Here is a 16,317-nt window from a genome sequence, read left to right as displayed (position 1 = left end):
TTTTTAAACCTCATTTATCATGGTTGGGAATACGAGCTCAAAGGGAGTTCAGTATTTCTTGTTCTTGAGAATCTGTTCTCTGTCCCAGCTGTGCCGCTCATCTGTTGTGTGACGCTGGGCAAGCTGCTTCGCTTCTCTGGACCTCAGTTCCCTCATCTGTAAAATGGGGATTGAGACTGTGAGCCCCACGTGGGGCAGGGATTGTGTCCAACCCAGTCTGCTTGTACCCACCCCAGCGCTTTGTACAGTGTCTGGCACATAGTTGAGCGCTTAACAAATACTATTCATTCATTCATTCTTTCGATGTCCTTTGTCTTTAGAAGTGTATGCAGGATCTGAGTTGGTAGCGTGCTGTCCTGCAGACAAAAATATTCGACTTTTCCCCTTAAATAAATAATAACAGTCATGGCATTGTTATGGGCTGGGTGGTCTGCTAATGCCAACTTTGTCCCACACAGCCCCTGAGCCTCACGGGTCTGCCCGGTTTTGTTTTTAACTGAAAAAAAAAACAAAATTGGGTCTAGAAGTGAATCGTTCTGCAGTGTTTCCCAAAAAACTGCTTTGAAAAACTGAGCAGTTCTGCCCATCAGTCGATCAGTTGGTGGTTTTTACGGAATGCTTATTTGTGTGCAAAGCACTGTACTTGGAAACACTTTTCATTCATTAAATCGTATTTATTGAGCGCCTACTGTGTGCAGAGCACTGGACTAAGCTCTTGGGAAGTACAAGTTGGCAACATATGGAGACGGTCCCTACCCAACAATGGGCTCACAGTCTAGAAGGGGGAGACAGACAACAAAACAAAACATGTGGACAGGTGTCAAGTCATCAGAATAAATAGAAATAAAACGATGCACATCATTAACAAAATAAACAGAATAGTAAATATGTACACACTTGGGAGAGTACAGTATAACAGAGTTGTTAGACAAGTTCCCTGTCGAGGATGAACTTTCATTTTAGCAGGGGAGACAGGCATCAATAGAAATAGATAAATCAATCAATCAATCAATTGTATTTATTGAGTGCTTACTGTGTGCAGAGCACTGTACTAAGCGCTTGGGAAGTACAAGTTGGCAACATATAGAGACAGTCCCTACCCAACAGTGGGCTCACAGTCTAAAAGGGGGGAGACAGAGAAGAAAACCAAACATCCTAACAAAATAGAATAAATAGAATAGATATGTACAAATAAAATAAATAAATAACGGATATGTACACAAGTACCGTGGGACTGAGGGAGAGGAGAGGTGAATCAAGGGTACAAATTCATTTATTAATTCAGTCGTATTTATTGAGCGCTTACCGTGTGCAGAGCACGGTACTAAGCGCTCCTGTATACCGACCCCGACGTGATCCAAATGAAAGAGTGACGCAGGAGGGCCGGGACAGGAGGAAAAGAGGGCCTAATCGGGGAAGGCCTCTCGGAGGAGATGGGCCTTTGATAAGATGTTGAAGGTGGAGGGAGGGATCTTCTGTGGGCTGTGAAGAGGAAAGGAGTTGAAGGCTAAAGGTGAGATACGTGAGAGCGTGGCATTAGAGGAGGGAAGTCTGCAGACTAGACTGTAGCAGGAGAGTAGCGAGGTGAGGTAGGAGGGGGTAAAGGGATTGAGAGCTCTAAATCCGATGTTAAGGGGTTTCTGTTGATGCAGAGGCAGATGGGCAACCCCTGGAGGTTCTCGAGTGGGGAAATGTGGACTGAGCCCTTTGGTAGAAAAATGATCCAGGCAGCAGAGCAAAGTTCAGTCGTATTTATTGAGCGCTCACTGTGTGCAAAGCACTGTACTAAGCCCTTGGGGGAGTACACTATAACAATAAACAGACACCTTCCCTGCCCACAACGACCTTACAGTCCAGAGCGGGAGACAGACATTAGAATGAATAAACAAATAAATAAATTACAGATAGGTACTCAAATGTGCACAAGTGCTGTGGGGCTGGGAAGGATGGACTGACGTGGGGAGGAACAGCTGGTGGGAGGTTATAATAATAATAATGGCATTTGTTAAGTACTTACTATGTGCAAAGCACTGTTCAGGTTAGTGAGGAGGCTTGCAGGAATCAAGGTGCGATAGGATAAACGCTTGGAATAACACGGTAGCCGTTTGGATGGAGAGGAAAGGGCGGATTTTAGCCCCGTTGTGAAGGTTCAACCGACAGTAGTTGGTGACAGAATGAAAATGCGGGCTGAATGGGAGAGATGAGCCAAGGACAACGCCGGAGACTGGAGCTTGTGAGCCAGGGAGGATGTGGTTCCGTGATGAGAACGTCAGGGAGAGGACAGTTTGGGTGGGAAGATGGTGGGGCGGGGGGTTTGTTGTGGATGTGTTAAGGTTGAGGTGTCAGCGGGGCATCCAAGGAGAGGTGTGAAGTCAGGTAATGAGACTGCAGAAGAGGAGAGAGATCAGGGCTGGAGGTGCAGATTTGGGAATCCTCTGCCTAGAGATGGTAGTTGAACCCATGAGAGCGAATCAAGGGAGTGGGTGGAGATGGAGAATAGAAGGGGACCTAGAAATGTACCTTGAGGGGCTCCCCTAAAAGCGCTTAGTACAGTGCTCTGCACACAGTAAGCACTCAATAAATGCAATTGAAAGAAAGGGGGTGAGAGACACTGGAGGAGCCCATGAGAGGGACCGAGAATGAGCGGCCTGAGAGCTAGGAGAGCTAGGAGAGGACAGTGTCGGGGAATCCGAGGTTGGATAATGTTTCCAGGAGAAGGGGGTGGTCCAAAGTATCGAAGGCAGCTGAGGGTCGAGGAGGATTGGGATGAAATACGGGCCTTTGGATCTGGCAAGAAGGAGATCATTTGGTGACCATTGGGAGGATGGTCTTTTCAGAACCCTACACTGAGGCAAACACATAGCGCAGTGTGGGCTGGTAAACTCTTAACAAATGTCAAAATTATTTGGAAGCCATATTGGAGGGGGTCAGGGAGAGAATTGGAGGAGAGGAGGCAACTCGCTCAAGAAGTGTGGTGAGGAATTATAGGGTGATAACTGCAGGGAGCTGTGGGGTCAAGAGAGGGTTTTTTAGGTTAGGGGAGGCATGAACATGTTTGAAAGCAGAAGGGGAAGCCGTGGGAGAGGAAATAGTTGAAGCTTTGGACGAGGAGGAAATAAGGGAGGGGGCAAGCGATTTGGTGAGGTACGGAAGGAGGGATCAGAGGCACAGGTGGAGGAGGTGGATATCAAGAGGAGGCAGGAGATCTTCCCAGAAAAACTGCTGGGAAAACGGAAGAGTTAAAGAAGGGGCAAGAGGAGAAGGACTGAAAAGGAGCAGCGGAAATAGTAATAGTAATTATGATATTTAAGTGTGTATACTATGTGCCAGGCACTGTACTAAGCGCTGGAGTAGGTACAAGCAAATCGAGTTGGACGCAGTCCCTGCCCCACGTGGGGCAGGTTATCAGGGACAAGAAATGGGGGAGGCGGGAGGACATCGGAGTCATTTCGAATCTAATGGGTTCTCCGCTGTTTAAATTCAGCCCTGCTAAAAGTTTCTCACATAGGGCAAGGACCGTTCTGTGCTAGAAAGTGATACAGAGTGTTAGATTTGCTTATTTGGTTTACCTCCTGGTGGTGCTTGGGTTGAAGGGGAGGATGAAGGAGGTTTAAAATGCTGTAATAATAATTTTGGCATTTGTTAAGAGCTTACCAGCCCACACTGCGCTGTGCGTTTGCCTCAGTGTAGGGTTCTGAAATCATCATCATCATCAATCGTATTTATTGAGCGCTTACTGTGTGCAGAGCACTGTACTACGCACTTGGGAAGTACAAGTTGGCAACATATAGAGACAGTCCCTACCCAACAGTGGGCTAACAGTCTAAAAGGGGGAGACAGAGAACAAAACCAAACATACTAACAAAATAAAATAAATAGAATAGATATGTACAAGTAAAATAAAATAAATAAATAAGTAGAGTAATAAATATGTACAGGCATATATACATATATACAGGTGCTGTGGGGAAGGGAAGGGGGTAAGATGAGGGGATGGAGAGGGGGAGAGGAAGGAAGGGGCTCAGTCTAGGAAGGCCTCCTGGAGGAGGTGAGCTCTCAGTAGGGCCTTGAAGGGAGGAAGAGAGCGAGCTTGGCGGATGGGCAGAGGGAGGGCATTCCAGGCCCGGGGGATGACGTGGGCCGGGGGTCGATGGCGGGACAGGCGAGAACGAGGTACGGTGAGGAGATTAGCGGCGGAGGAGCGGAGGGTGCGGGCTGGGCTGTGGAAGGAGAGAAGGGAGGTGAGGTAGGAGGGGGCGAGGGGATGGATGGACAGCCTTGAAGCCCAGGGTGAGGAGTTTCTGCCTGATGCGCAGATTGATTGGTAGCCACTGAAAGAGCAGAAGCAGTGTGGCCTAGTGGATAGAGCACGGGCAGGCGCGTCAAAAGGTCATGGGTTCAAATTCCGGCTCCGACACTTGTCTGCTCTGTGACCCTGGACAAGTCACTTCACTTCTGGGCCTCAGTTGCCTCATCTGGAAAGTGGGGATTCAGAGTGTTAGCCCTATGTGGGACAACCTGATTACCTTGCATCCACCCCCAGCGCTTAGAACAGTGCTTGGCACTTAGTAAGCGGACAACAAGTACCACAGCCATTGTGGTTATTGTCTCTGTTATCATTATCAGGGGGGCGGGGGGGCTTTCATGCAGGAGGCCGCCCCGGGTATTGTCGTCGAGGCCGGGAACGATCCCAAAATCGGCAGCCTGGCGCTCGAGCCCGGATCGGTTTGGGCTGCAGCCTGCCCACGCTGCCACCGGAGATGCCCATCGCGCCACGGCCAGTTGATCCGTCCTTCAGTCAGTCCTGCCTACCGAGCGCTTACTATGCGCAAAGCTCCGTACCGAGCGCTTGAAAGACAACGACCCAACAATAAGCAGACACATTCCCCGCCCACGACGTCCTATCGCAAGTCCCGAGGCCGACTCCCATCCTCTCTCCGCGGGCATTCTCTACCGCTCAGGGAGAGTTTAGCTCCGTTTCCCGGAGATTAGGATGAGAGCCGATGGTAACTGTGGATTTCTTTTTTTTTCCCCCCCTCTCCAGGTATGCAAACATTTTCTTGATGCTATCGAAAACAACAAATACGGCTGGTTTTGGGTGTGTCCCGGCGGCGGCGACGTATGCATGTACCGCCACGCTCTACCTCCTGGCTTTGTGCTCAAGAAAGATAAAAAGAAGGAAGAGAAGGAAGACGAGATTTCATTAGAGGACCTCATAGAAAGAGAGGTAACCGTCTTTTTTCTTCCCCAAAACAACGGAAGATGGGAGAAGTCTCCAGTTGGGAATTTTTAACGTCTGCCACTTGGGGGCAACAGGAATTTATCTTTTGGGAAAGAGAGAAGCCAAATCCCTCCGGAAGCCGTAATCGGGAAGCGGATGCGCTCAGTAGCTTTAATCCCGCGGATTAGGAAATCAGTGTAGATGTTAGGAATGCTGCATCTTACCGTTAATGCTTAATAGCATCATCATCATCATCAATCGTATTTATTGAGCGCTTACTGTGTGCAGAGCACTGTACTAAGCGCTTGGGATGTACAAAGTGGCAACACATAGAGACAGTGCCTACCCAACAGTGGGCTCACAGTCTAAAAGAGAAGCAGTGTGGCTCAGTGGAAAGAGCACGGGCTTTGGAGTCGGAGGTCATGGGTTCGAATCCCGGCTCCACCACATGTCTGCTGTGTGACCTTGGGCAAGTCACTTAACTTCTCTGAGCCTCAGTTACCTCATCTGTAAAATGGGGATTAAGACCGTGAGCCCCACGTGGGACAACCTGATCACTTTGGATCCCCCCAAGCGCTTAGAACAGTGCTTTGCACATAGTAAGCGCTTAACAAATGCCAACATTATTATTATTAAAAGGGGGAGATAGAGAACAAAACCAAACATACTAACAAAATAAAATAAATAGAATAGATATGTACAAGTAAAATAAATAAAGAAATGTGTACAAACATATATATATATATACATGGCACTGTAAGCACTGTAGCACTGTAAGCTTTAGCACTGTATGCACTGTAATAGCACTGTAAGTTTCACATTTTCGCTCATATTCAAATACTTTTTGAAGTCGCCATTGATACTCAAAACTTTTGAAACAGTTTTAAGACACTGTCACACATTCACGCCAGTTAATGAAGATTCGTTAACCGGGACTTTGGGCCGAAAGAATTCAGTTTCAAGTAGGATAACACTAGTGAACCGTGGCCCTGTTGAATTCGTAGGAGGGTGACGATACGAGACGGATGGCTCACGTGAAACCTTTAAACCTCTCTCTCACCAGCGTTCAGCTTTAGGACCAAACGTCACCAAAATTACCCTAGAATCATTTCTCGCGTGGAAGAAAAGGAAAAGACAAGAAAAAATTGATAAAGCCGAACAGGACATGGAAAGGAGGAAAGCCGACTTCAAGGCGGGCAAAGCGTTGGTGGTATGTCCATTCCCTGTGGAAAGTTATTTGTGGATGGAGAGGGTCACCAAGATAAGGTGCCTCTGAGGGATGACAGAGTCTGGCACAGTTGAAACTTGGTTCTCTTTTTGTGGATAGATCAGCGGCCGAGAAGTGTTTGAGTTCCGACCCGAGCTGGTGGATGACGATGATGAAGAAGCGGACGATACTCATTATACCCAAGGAGCGAGTGGCGATGAGGTGAAGGATGCTTGCGGCTGCGTCTTGTTGGTTTGCGAGCTTTCCATAGCCAGCCCCATTTCCAGAAACTCGCCCTGCTTTGAAACCCTTGTCCCGCAGGGACCGCGTCTGTCCTGATTATCCCGTCTCTACCCCAGCACTTAGTACAGTGCTTGGCACGTAACAATAAGCACTTGACAGTTACCACCACTAAGATCTGATTTGTGACTTTGAGCCTGGGCCTCAGTTACCTCACCTGTAAAATGGGGATTCATTCCTACTTTCTCTTCCTTAAATTGTTGGCCCCCTGTGGGAAAAGGACTGTGTCCACCCTGATTGGCTTGTATCTAACAGCTGTATCTGAACAGCGCTGGGACATTGCGTCCAACCAGATTAGTTTGTATTTTCCCCATCGCTTAGTACATCGCCTGGCACATAAGTGCTTAATCAGTACTATTAAAAAAATGTACAGAACCCAGTCCTAAGCACTGTGCACTTTGATTCAGGCATGGTTTCTGAGCAACATGGAGCTCACAATGTAAAATCAATCAGTCTTACTTTTGAGCACTTACTGCGTGCAGGACACTGTATTAAGCACTTTGAAGAGTACAGGAAACCCACATTAGCCAGTAATTAGCTGGAAACCCCTCTCCATCCCCCCCTCCTTACCTCCTTCCCCTCCCCGCAGCACCTGTATATATGTATATATGTTTGTATGTATTTATTACTCTATTTTATTTGTATATATTTATTTTATTTTGTTAATATGTTTTGTTTTGTTCTCTGTCTCCCCCTTCTAGACTGTGAGCCCACTGTTGGGTAGGGACCGTCTCTAGATGTTGCCAACTTGTACTTCCCAAGCGCTTAGTACAGTGCTCTGCACACAGTAAGCGCTCAATAAATACGATTGAATGAATGAATGAATGAATGAATAGTAAGCACTTCATAAGTACCATAACAGCAATAACGGCAATTAAGTTGCTGTGTTGCTGTCATTATTAATCACGGAATAACAATAGGGGCAGGTAGAATGGAAAAATTGAAGAATGACGGGGGAGCAGAACAAAAGAAATGGGATTTCAAAAACCCAGGCGGGGCAGGAAAGGCCTGGTACGGGAAGTGGAGAAGCGATTTGCGGTTCCAGCTAGAACACAGCCGCATCTGTTGGGTCCTTGTAAAATCCTGGGCCTGTGGTCTTGCTGTATTCTCTGCAAAAGCAGTCATTATAATAATGTCTAATAATGTCACTTGGACATGTGATCATTTTCAAAAGGGCCAGAAGGGTTGAGCCTGTGAAAATTACTTGAAATTATAATTTAAGACTACTATGTGTTTTTAAGTGGCTGTGTTTAGAAGTTCGGCAGTGTGTGTGGTAGACAAGGAGATGTTGATCTAGGGGCCTGTATTTTTGTGCTTGTAATGGAGCTCTGCTTTGTTTTTTTCTTTATTCTACCAAAGGTCGATGATACGGTGAGGATAAATGATATAGATTTGAGCCTGTATATTCCGAAGGACGTAGACGAGACCGGTATCACCGTGGCCAGCCTTGAGCGATTCAGCGCCTACGCTTCGGCAGATAAGGATGGTAAGTCTGCTGCTTAGCCGATTTTGAAAACTAGAAGGCTGACTAAAGCGACTGGATCTTTAAGTACCTTCCAAAAGTCAATTGTTACCATTTAATCTGTGGTTCCACTTAGCACTGGGACCACCTCTGACGGATCACTTTTGGTTATTCAAAAAACACGTCTGTGCCTTTTATAAAGTGGAGAACTTTGAGAGACACTGCGTGTTCTCCTTTGCTGAGCTCCTTGTTGCTGCTAAATTAGCTACAGTCGTCCGTGATGATTATAATCCGTTTACTCTTGATGTATTGCTGACTGCGGGAGGCCCCAAGACGTCAGCGACTTGGGTAATCCAGTAAACTGTAAAATTATGCGTGCAGACAATTCTAAACAGCCAGCGATCAGAACCAGGTTTTATACTTAGAGAATCCAAGGCAATTTGGGGTCTTCAATGCCTGCTTTCCCTCCCACGTAAACTGCGAGTCTCAAGTGGGGCAGGATTATTTTGTATCTACCCTACCTCTTAGAAGAGTGCTTGGCACACAGTAAGCGCTTAAATGCCATTTCATCTCTATCGGGGTTATTATTCCTTCCTCCTTGAGCAGAGTTGGAGCTGCCGGGAACCTGGAGTAGACATCTCTTTGGATCTTCCTGGGGCTAAGGGGTAGAAATCAGAAACAAAGAATTTCAGCCTGTTGCATGTCTCCGACCCACAGTCCCAGCTCAGCCCCCGGCCTACTGGTTGACGCTGGGGAGGTCGCTCTCTCCGTGCCTCAGTGTCCTCATGTGCAAAATGGGGATGGTGCCTACTTTTCACCTCCCAGGAATGTTGTGAGGGTAAATTGAGGTGATTGACAGGAGAGCATTTTGGTAGAATAAAAGTGCCAGACTCTTTTTTACCTCACAGGAATGCTGTGAGGGTAAATTGAGGTGATGATAGGAGAGCATTTTGGAACAATAAAAGTTCCGGACAACTACAAGGAAATCAATCAATCAATCAATCGTATTTATTGAGCGCTTACTATGTGCAGAGCACTGTACTAAGCGCTTGGGAATTACAAATTGGCAACACATAGAGGCAGTCCCTACCCAACAGTGGGCTCACAGTCTAAAAGGGGGAGACAGAGAACAGAACCAAACATACCAACAAAATAAAATAAATAGGAAAGAAATGTACAAGTAAAATAAATAAATAAATAGAGTAATAAATATGTACAACCATATATACATATATACAGGGAAAGAGGAAGGTACTTGGCAAAAACGCGGTTGACTAAGTCCTATGTCATTTACCTGTTGAGCGATAGTTGTAGACGGGTCGCAAGTCTGACTCTGTGAATTTAGGACTCCGGAGTATTGTGAAGGACCAATTTATTTTATTTTGTGAAGGACCTATTTATTTTATTTTGTTAGTATGCTTGGTTTTGTTCTCTGTCTCCCCCTTTTAGACTGTGAGCCCACTGTTGGGCAGGGACTGTCTCTATATGTTGCCAATTTGTACTTCCCGAGTGCTTAGTACAGTGCTGTGCACACAGTAAGCGCTCAATAAATACAATTGATGATGATGACCAAGTTTCAGCACTTCGTGAGCAGGGAACGAGTCTGTTTTTTGCCGTACTCTCCCAAGCGCTTAGTACTGTACTCTGCACACAGTAAGCACTCGGTAAATGCAGTTGAGTGAATGAAAGAAGCCGCCGGTTTTCCGGGCCCCCCCGTATGGGCTTCATTAAGTGGGTGCGAGTTCGGTCACGGGGCGGATGAACTGCGTGCAGCCCTGGGGGCCGCTTCCACCGTGGCGGGATCCCACCCGACTGGCACGAGGTTTGCGGGTTCGCCGCTCTCACCCGGAAGATCGAGAGTCGTTGGCGCTGGTAGTAAGCGCTCAATAAATACGATCGATGATGATGATGAAAACCCATGCACGCTGTCTGAGCAGCTGGGGGAAGGAAGAGGGGGAGAGTACCTTCCACGAGTGGCTGAGGGGCCTATTGTCCAGCAGGCAGAGTTTCACCATCGTCTTTGGTGAACGTCCATATTGCAGCAAGGTAGGGAAGGGAGAAAATCCATTGGATTGTGCCTCTCTGAACAACCTGAAGTGGTGTTAGATTAGAAAAATTCCATTTTCGAAAACAGCAAAACTGCCCTTAGCGGATGGTGCCTGAAAACTGCTTTTGAAAAATGCATTTTTGATGTAGTAAAATGCGAGAGTGAAGAGAGAGATAGAGACTTACGGTGATTTTTGAGCATTAGCTCCTAGATTTTTAAAAAAAAAAAACACCTTCCGGATCATCATCATCATCATCGATCGTATTTATTGAGCGCTTACTATGTGCAGAGCACTGTACTAAGCGCTTGGGAAGTACAAATTGGCAACATATAGAGACAGTCCCTACCCAACAGTGGGCTCACAGTCTAAAAGGGGGAGACAGAGAACAAAACCAAACATACTAACAAAATAAAATAAATAGAATAGATATGTACAAGTAAAATAAATAAATAAATAGAGTCATAAATCTGTACAAACATATATACATATATGCAGGTGCTGTGGGGAAGGGAAGGAGGTAAGATGGGGGGATGGAGAGGGGGATGAGGATTTCACATAAAAGCTAGAACTTATAGGTCTAGATGTTTTCTCTCAAATGTAAATATCACTTCACTTCCTCTCCCCTTCTCCACCCCCCCGCCTTACCTCCTTCCCTTCCCCACAGCACCTGTATATATGTATATGTTTGTACATATTTATTACTCTATTTATGTATTTATTTTGCTTGTACATATCTATTCTATTTATTTTATTTTGTTAATATGTTTTGTTTTGTTCTCTGTCTCCCCCGTCTAGACTGTGAGCCCACTGTTGGGTAGGGACCGTCTCTATATGTTGCCAACTTGTACTTCCCAAGCACTTAGTACAGTGCTCTGCACACAGTAAGCGCTCAATAAATATGATTGATTGATTGATTGATAATAATGTGCTATCTGTTAAGCGCTTAGTTTGTGCAAGGGGCAGATACGAGCAAATGGGGTTGGACACAGTCCCTGCCCCAGGTGGGGCTCACAGTCTCAGTCCCCATTTTAGAGATGAGGTCACTGAGGCCCAGAGAAGAGAAGTGACTTGCCCGAGGTCCCGTAACAGACAGGTAGCGGTGTCGGGATTAGAACTTGTGACCTTCTGACCCGCAGGCCGTGCTCCGTCCACTACACCGTGCTGCTGCCCAGCGTAACCAAGAGGGTAGCGTCATAAGTAGCCAGGTCAGGCAGCAAAGCTAAAGTGTCCACCTCCTCCGTCTTGGGCTCTTCATCATCATCATCATCATCAATCGTATTTATTGAGCACTTACTATGTGCAGAGCACTGTACTAAGCGCTTGGGAAGTACAAATTGGCAACATATAGAGACTGTCCCTACCCAACAGTGGGCTCGCAGTCTAAAAGGGGGAGACAGAGAACAAAACCAAACATACTAACAAAATAAAATAGAGTAGATATGTACAAGCAAAATAAATAAATAAATAGAGTAATAAATCTGTACAAACATATATACATATATACAGGTGCTGTGGGGAGGGGAAGGAGGTAAGATTGGGGGGATGGAGAGGGCTCAGTCTGGGAAGGCCTCCACCCCTTTGCCCTCTCTCCTCACCCACCTGTGGCCCTGAAGAGATTCAGGGCCGTTACCGGGGTCAGACAACCGTTTTATTGAGCGCTTTCAGCGTGCAGAGCACTGTACTAAGCACAGTAAAACAATATAAACGACGCACGCCCTGCCCGCAGCAGGTAAACAGTTGATGCGGGCCAAGGCAGGACGGTTCCGGAGCCCACGGATGGCGCAGGCGGCACCGGTCAAATCAGGAGACCCGCACGGGTGAAATCTCTCCGGCCGGGCGCCCTCGCCACCCCAGCCCCACCAAAACTTTGGCCGCTTAACCTCCGCTCCGTTTAGAGCCGCGAAGGCCGAAACAGCGCTTCTCCCTCCAGGTCCGCGCGTCTGGCCGTCGGCTCCTCGACCTCCCCCGTTAGCCGGTAAATTCCTGAGGGGCAGGGACCGTGCCCCTCTCTCTGGCATCGAGTGCGGGGAGCTGCGCACCCGCGGCACTGAGGCGATCCGGTCGAGCGGCGGCCCTTTCCTCCGTTCTGAATCGGCCTTCCCTTTCTGTTGCCAGAAAACAAGCTGAGCGAAGCTTCGGGCGGCGGCGGGGCGGAGAACGGAGAGCAGAGCGACTTGGACGAGGGCGCGGACGAAGAGGACCGGGAGAACGGAGTCGTGGATGCCGTCCCCGTGGACGAAAACCTTTTCACGGGGGAGGATTTGGACGACCTTGAGGAAGAACTGAACACACTCGACTTGGAAGAATGAGGCGGACCGAAAGACCACTCGTCGGCGACGGAAGAACGCCGACTCCCTCTTTTATTTCATCTAGAATTCTTAAAAGGGTGTTCCCGGTCTCCTGTGCCGAGTATGGAGGGCGTATCGTCTCCGACAGACAGACAAAATAAAGGAATGGTTACCCCGATCCCCCTCGGGTCCGACCTTGGCTACACCTCATAGTAAGTTCAGAGTAGCTCATCAATAAATTGAGAAACGGTGGTCATCGCAGAAATGATTGTTGTGACTGTGTCAACTCAAGTAGGAAGTGTAACCGCTTTTCCCAGCTCCTGAGTCTCACTGGGCATGTGTTATTATCAGGTACAAATCGAAAGCATCCCTCGACGTAGGCTGCGTCTTTAATGAGTGGATTCGGTGTCTCCGGTATTTCTTAAAAAAAAAAAAGAGATCGCGTGAAATAGAAACACTCTACTCCGTAAACGGAACCGAACCTACGCGGGGCGTTCCTGTGGGCGGTCGATTGGGTGGACAGGAAAGATGCCAGTTCTTTAAACTCCCAGCGCCTGCCTCGGTACCCTCTGTTGAACCTTTTTAAGACCTTCCCGTCTCCTTTTTCGCCAACAGAGTTGTAAATAAAGACTCCCCGATTGCAAAGCCACAGTACGGACCATTTTCTTTTGTGCTTCTTCGTGAGATCTAAAGTTATAATTTTTTTACAATGTAATCGCCCCTGTCGAGCCTGGGTCCGTTCACTCAGTCCCGCTCTGTGAACTCGCTTTAAATAAACTGCTAGCTCAATGGAGGTCAAATCGGAGCAGCCTGCCTCTTGACTTTCGCCTCAAGCGTTCTGGGCCTCAAGTAAGCCTTCCTGAGGGTAGGTTTGGCTTCGGCTGAATAGGGTTTCCTAGTAAATTAGCTTTTTTGGAGCACCGTGGGTGAAGCGAAACTCTTCCTGCGCGTAGACGCCGGGGGAGAATCTGGAAGTTTCTAGGATGAAGTGCTCACTCCCCGGGACCCTACTGTTTTGCGTAGTGTCCATCACTGTCCCGACATCAGCTGGAGCCCTGCCGAATCCATTTCGGGCATCTCTGGAGGGAATTGGCCTAGGGAACAGAAATCCATTTTAGGCAGCTGCAAGAAGCAGGCCAGAGGACGCGATGGTCACTGGGAAGGCCCAGGATTAGGCAGGGGAGAATAATAATGGTGGTATTTAAGCGCTTACCGTGTGCCGGGGGGATGTTACCAGTGAGGTCTCTGTGGGGTCACCCTGGCAGGGGAAGTTAGGAACAGTTGCAAGGCCAGAGATAAGGCAGATATTCCTGAATATATTTTTGTTGTTGTTGTTCTGGGGGGATTTTTTAAATAATAATTTGTTAAACGCTTACTCTGTGCAAAGCACTGTTCTCAGCGCTGGGGAGGATACAAGGCGATCAGGTTGTCCCACGTGGGGCTCACAATCTTAATCCCCATTTTACCAATGAGGGAACTGAGGCCCAGAGAAGTGAAGTGACTTGCCCAAAGTCGCACAGCTGACAGTTGGCGGAGTTGGGATTTGAACCCACGACCCGTGACTCCAAAGCCCGGGCTCTTTCCCCTGAGCCACGCCGCTACTCCAATTGTTTTTGTATTTTGTATTTTATTGTATTAAGCATACAGCGGGGCTCAGTGGAAAGAGCCCGGGCTTTGGAGTCAGAGGTCAGGGGTTCGAATCCCGGCTCCGCCAACTGTCAGCTGCGTGACTTTGGGCCCAGTCGCTTCTCTGTGCCTCAGTGACCTCATCTGTAAAATGGGGATGAAGCTGAAAATTGTTATACTGCGCCCTCCCGAGCGCTTAGTACAATGCTCTCTGCCCATGGTAAGTGCTCAGTAAGTATGACTGACTGAAAACAGCCCAGGGCACTAGGGCCTTGGGGCTTCTTCGGGCCCATCTTTAAGCGATTGGAAGCATCAAAAGTTCTTTCTGTGTTTTGCCTGAATTCAAGGAAAAGACGTTTATTATTATCCCTGCTTAGTTTTAAATGCAGGGAAAGAGATCCAACAGTATCGAGGCTCACCCTCGGCGGAATTTAAATGCCGGTAATCCCCGTGGTGCCGTAAATCCTGCTGAGACGCCGGTGACTTTGGGAACGTTTTCCCAATCGGAAATACTGGGATTGGCGAGCCCCACTCGGGTGGGTTGGGGAAAACCGCTGCCGTGAATTCTCAGTTTTTCATTAGCCTTCGTCGTGGGCCTGTTTTGTCTCGGTCATAAGGAGTTGCCGCCTTGGGTGAAAAGCAGCTCCAGCGGGAGTTAAAAGTTAACTTTGACTCCCTGTTAAGAATGTTTAATCAGCTGTGCCTTTTCTGTACAACTAGTCTGACTATGGTTAATACGAGCACTGAGTTTTCGAATGTTAACTGGGACTGGGTCATAACGACAACAATAACTCATGACTCAGGACGACTTCCTGGTTCACAAAAAAATCCATCACTAAATATAGTGACTCCTTTCGGAGTGCAGAGGCCGTAACCGGGGGGGGAAAAATGGGCTCGGATAACCGAAAACTGTCGTTTTTGCTCACCGTGGTGACGTTAGGCGTGTCGAAGGGCTTGTGTCAGGGCAGACTTGGGCCTCGTGACCAAAGGAGCCTCTCCTTGCCTGGTGAACAAGATTTTGAGGCACCAGAGACCATCCCCCGCACACAACAGCAGCTTTTCAATCAATCAATCGTATTTATTGAGCGCTTACTGTGTGCAGAGCGCAGTACTAAGCGCTTGGGAAGTACAAGTTGGCAACGTATAGAGACAGTCCCTACCCAACAGTGGGCTCACAGTCTAAAAGAGTCCAGCTCCCGGAGAGGGGCATTGAGGGGCGGTGGGGGGTGGGAGTGGCCCCTAAATTGACGTAATGATGGCATTTATTAAGCGCCTACTATGTGCAAAGCACTGTTCTAAGCGCTGGGGAGGTTACAAGGTGATCAGATTGTCCCACGGGGGGCTCCCAGTCTTAATCCCCGTTTTCCAGACGAGGGAACTGAGGCCCAGAGAAGTGAAGTGACTCGCCCAAAGTCGCACAGCTGACAATTGGCCGAGCCGGGGCTTGAACCCGTGAACTCTGACTCCAAAGCCCGGGCTCTTTCCACCGCTGGACATGAACTCCAGACCACCTTAGAGATATTAATAATCATCATCATAATAATTGGGGTATTTGTGAAGCTCTTACTATATCATCATCATCAATCGTATTTATTGAGCGCTTACTATGTGCAGAGCACTGCACTTAAGCGCCTGGGAAGCGCAAATTGGCAACACACAGAGACAGTCCCTACCCAACAGTGGGCTCACAGTCTAAAAGAATAATAATGATGTCATTTGTTAAGCGCTTACTATGTGCAACGCACTGTTCTAAGCGCTGGGGGGGATACAGTGTGATCAAGTTGTCCCACGTGGGGCTCACAGTCTTGATCCCCATTTTTTACAGATGAGGGAACTGAGGCTCAGAGAAGTGAAGTGACTTGCCCAAGGTCACACAGCAGACTTGTGGTGGTACCGGGATTCGAACCCATGACCTCTGACTCCAAAGCCTGTGCTCTTTCCACTGAGCCACGCTGCTATGTGCCAGGCACTGTACTAAGTGCTGGGTAGCAGGGGGAATACAAGCAAATCGAGTCGGGGATAGTCCCCGTCTTGCGTCCGGTTCACAGCCTTAATACCCATTTTACAGATGAGGTAACAGAGAAGTGAAGTGACTTGTCCACGGTCACACAGCGGACAAGTGGCGGAGCAGGGTTTCGAAACCGTGTCCTTCTGTCTGCCAGGCC

At 48.0% G+C, this 16,317-nt stretch overlaps 1 protein-coding gene across 1 annotated transcript in view; it reads left to right on the top strand.

Moving 5' to 3' along the window:
• Positions 1–13,326, top strand: part of ZC3H15 (zinc finger CCCH-type containing 15) — a 36,115-nt gene extending 22,789 nt beyond the window's left edge. Inside the window, exons 6-10 of the mRNA XM_038750902.1 lie at positions 5,045–5,227; positions 6,285–6,431; positions 6,549–6,650; positions 8,088–8,214; positions 12,354–13,326. Of these exons, the coding sequence (XP_038606830.1) occupies positions 5,045–5,227; positions 6,285–6,431; positions 6,549–6,650; positions 8,088–8,214; positions 12,354–12,547 (753 nt within the window). The 3' untranslated portion in view covers positions 12,548–13,326. The remainder of the gene's footprint in view (positions 1–5,044; positions 5,228–6,284; positions 6,432–6,548; positions 6,651–8,087; positions 8,215–12,353) is intronic.
• The last annotated feature ends 2,991 nt before the right edge of the window (positions 13,327–16,317 follow it).

This window comes from Tachyglossus aculeatus, chromosome 9 (assembly GCF_015852505.1).
Source record: "Tachyglossus aculeatus isolate mTacAcu1 chromosome 9, mTacAcu1.pri, whole genome shotgun sequence".
NCBI classification, from domain to species: Eukaryota; Metazoa; Chordata; class Mammalia; order Monotremata; family Tachyglossidae; genus Tachyglossus; species Tachyglossus aculeatus.
The sequence above is the reverse complement of the archived record's forward strand: the minus strand, read 5'-3'. Positions and strand labels throughout refer to the sequence as shown.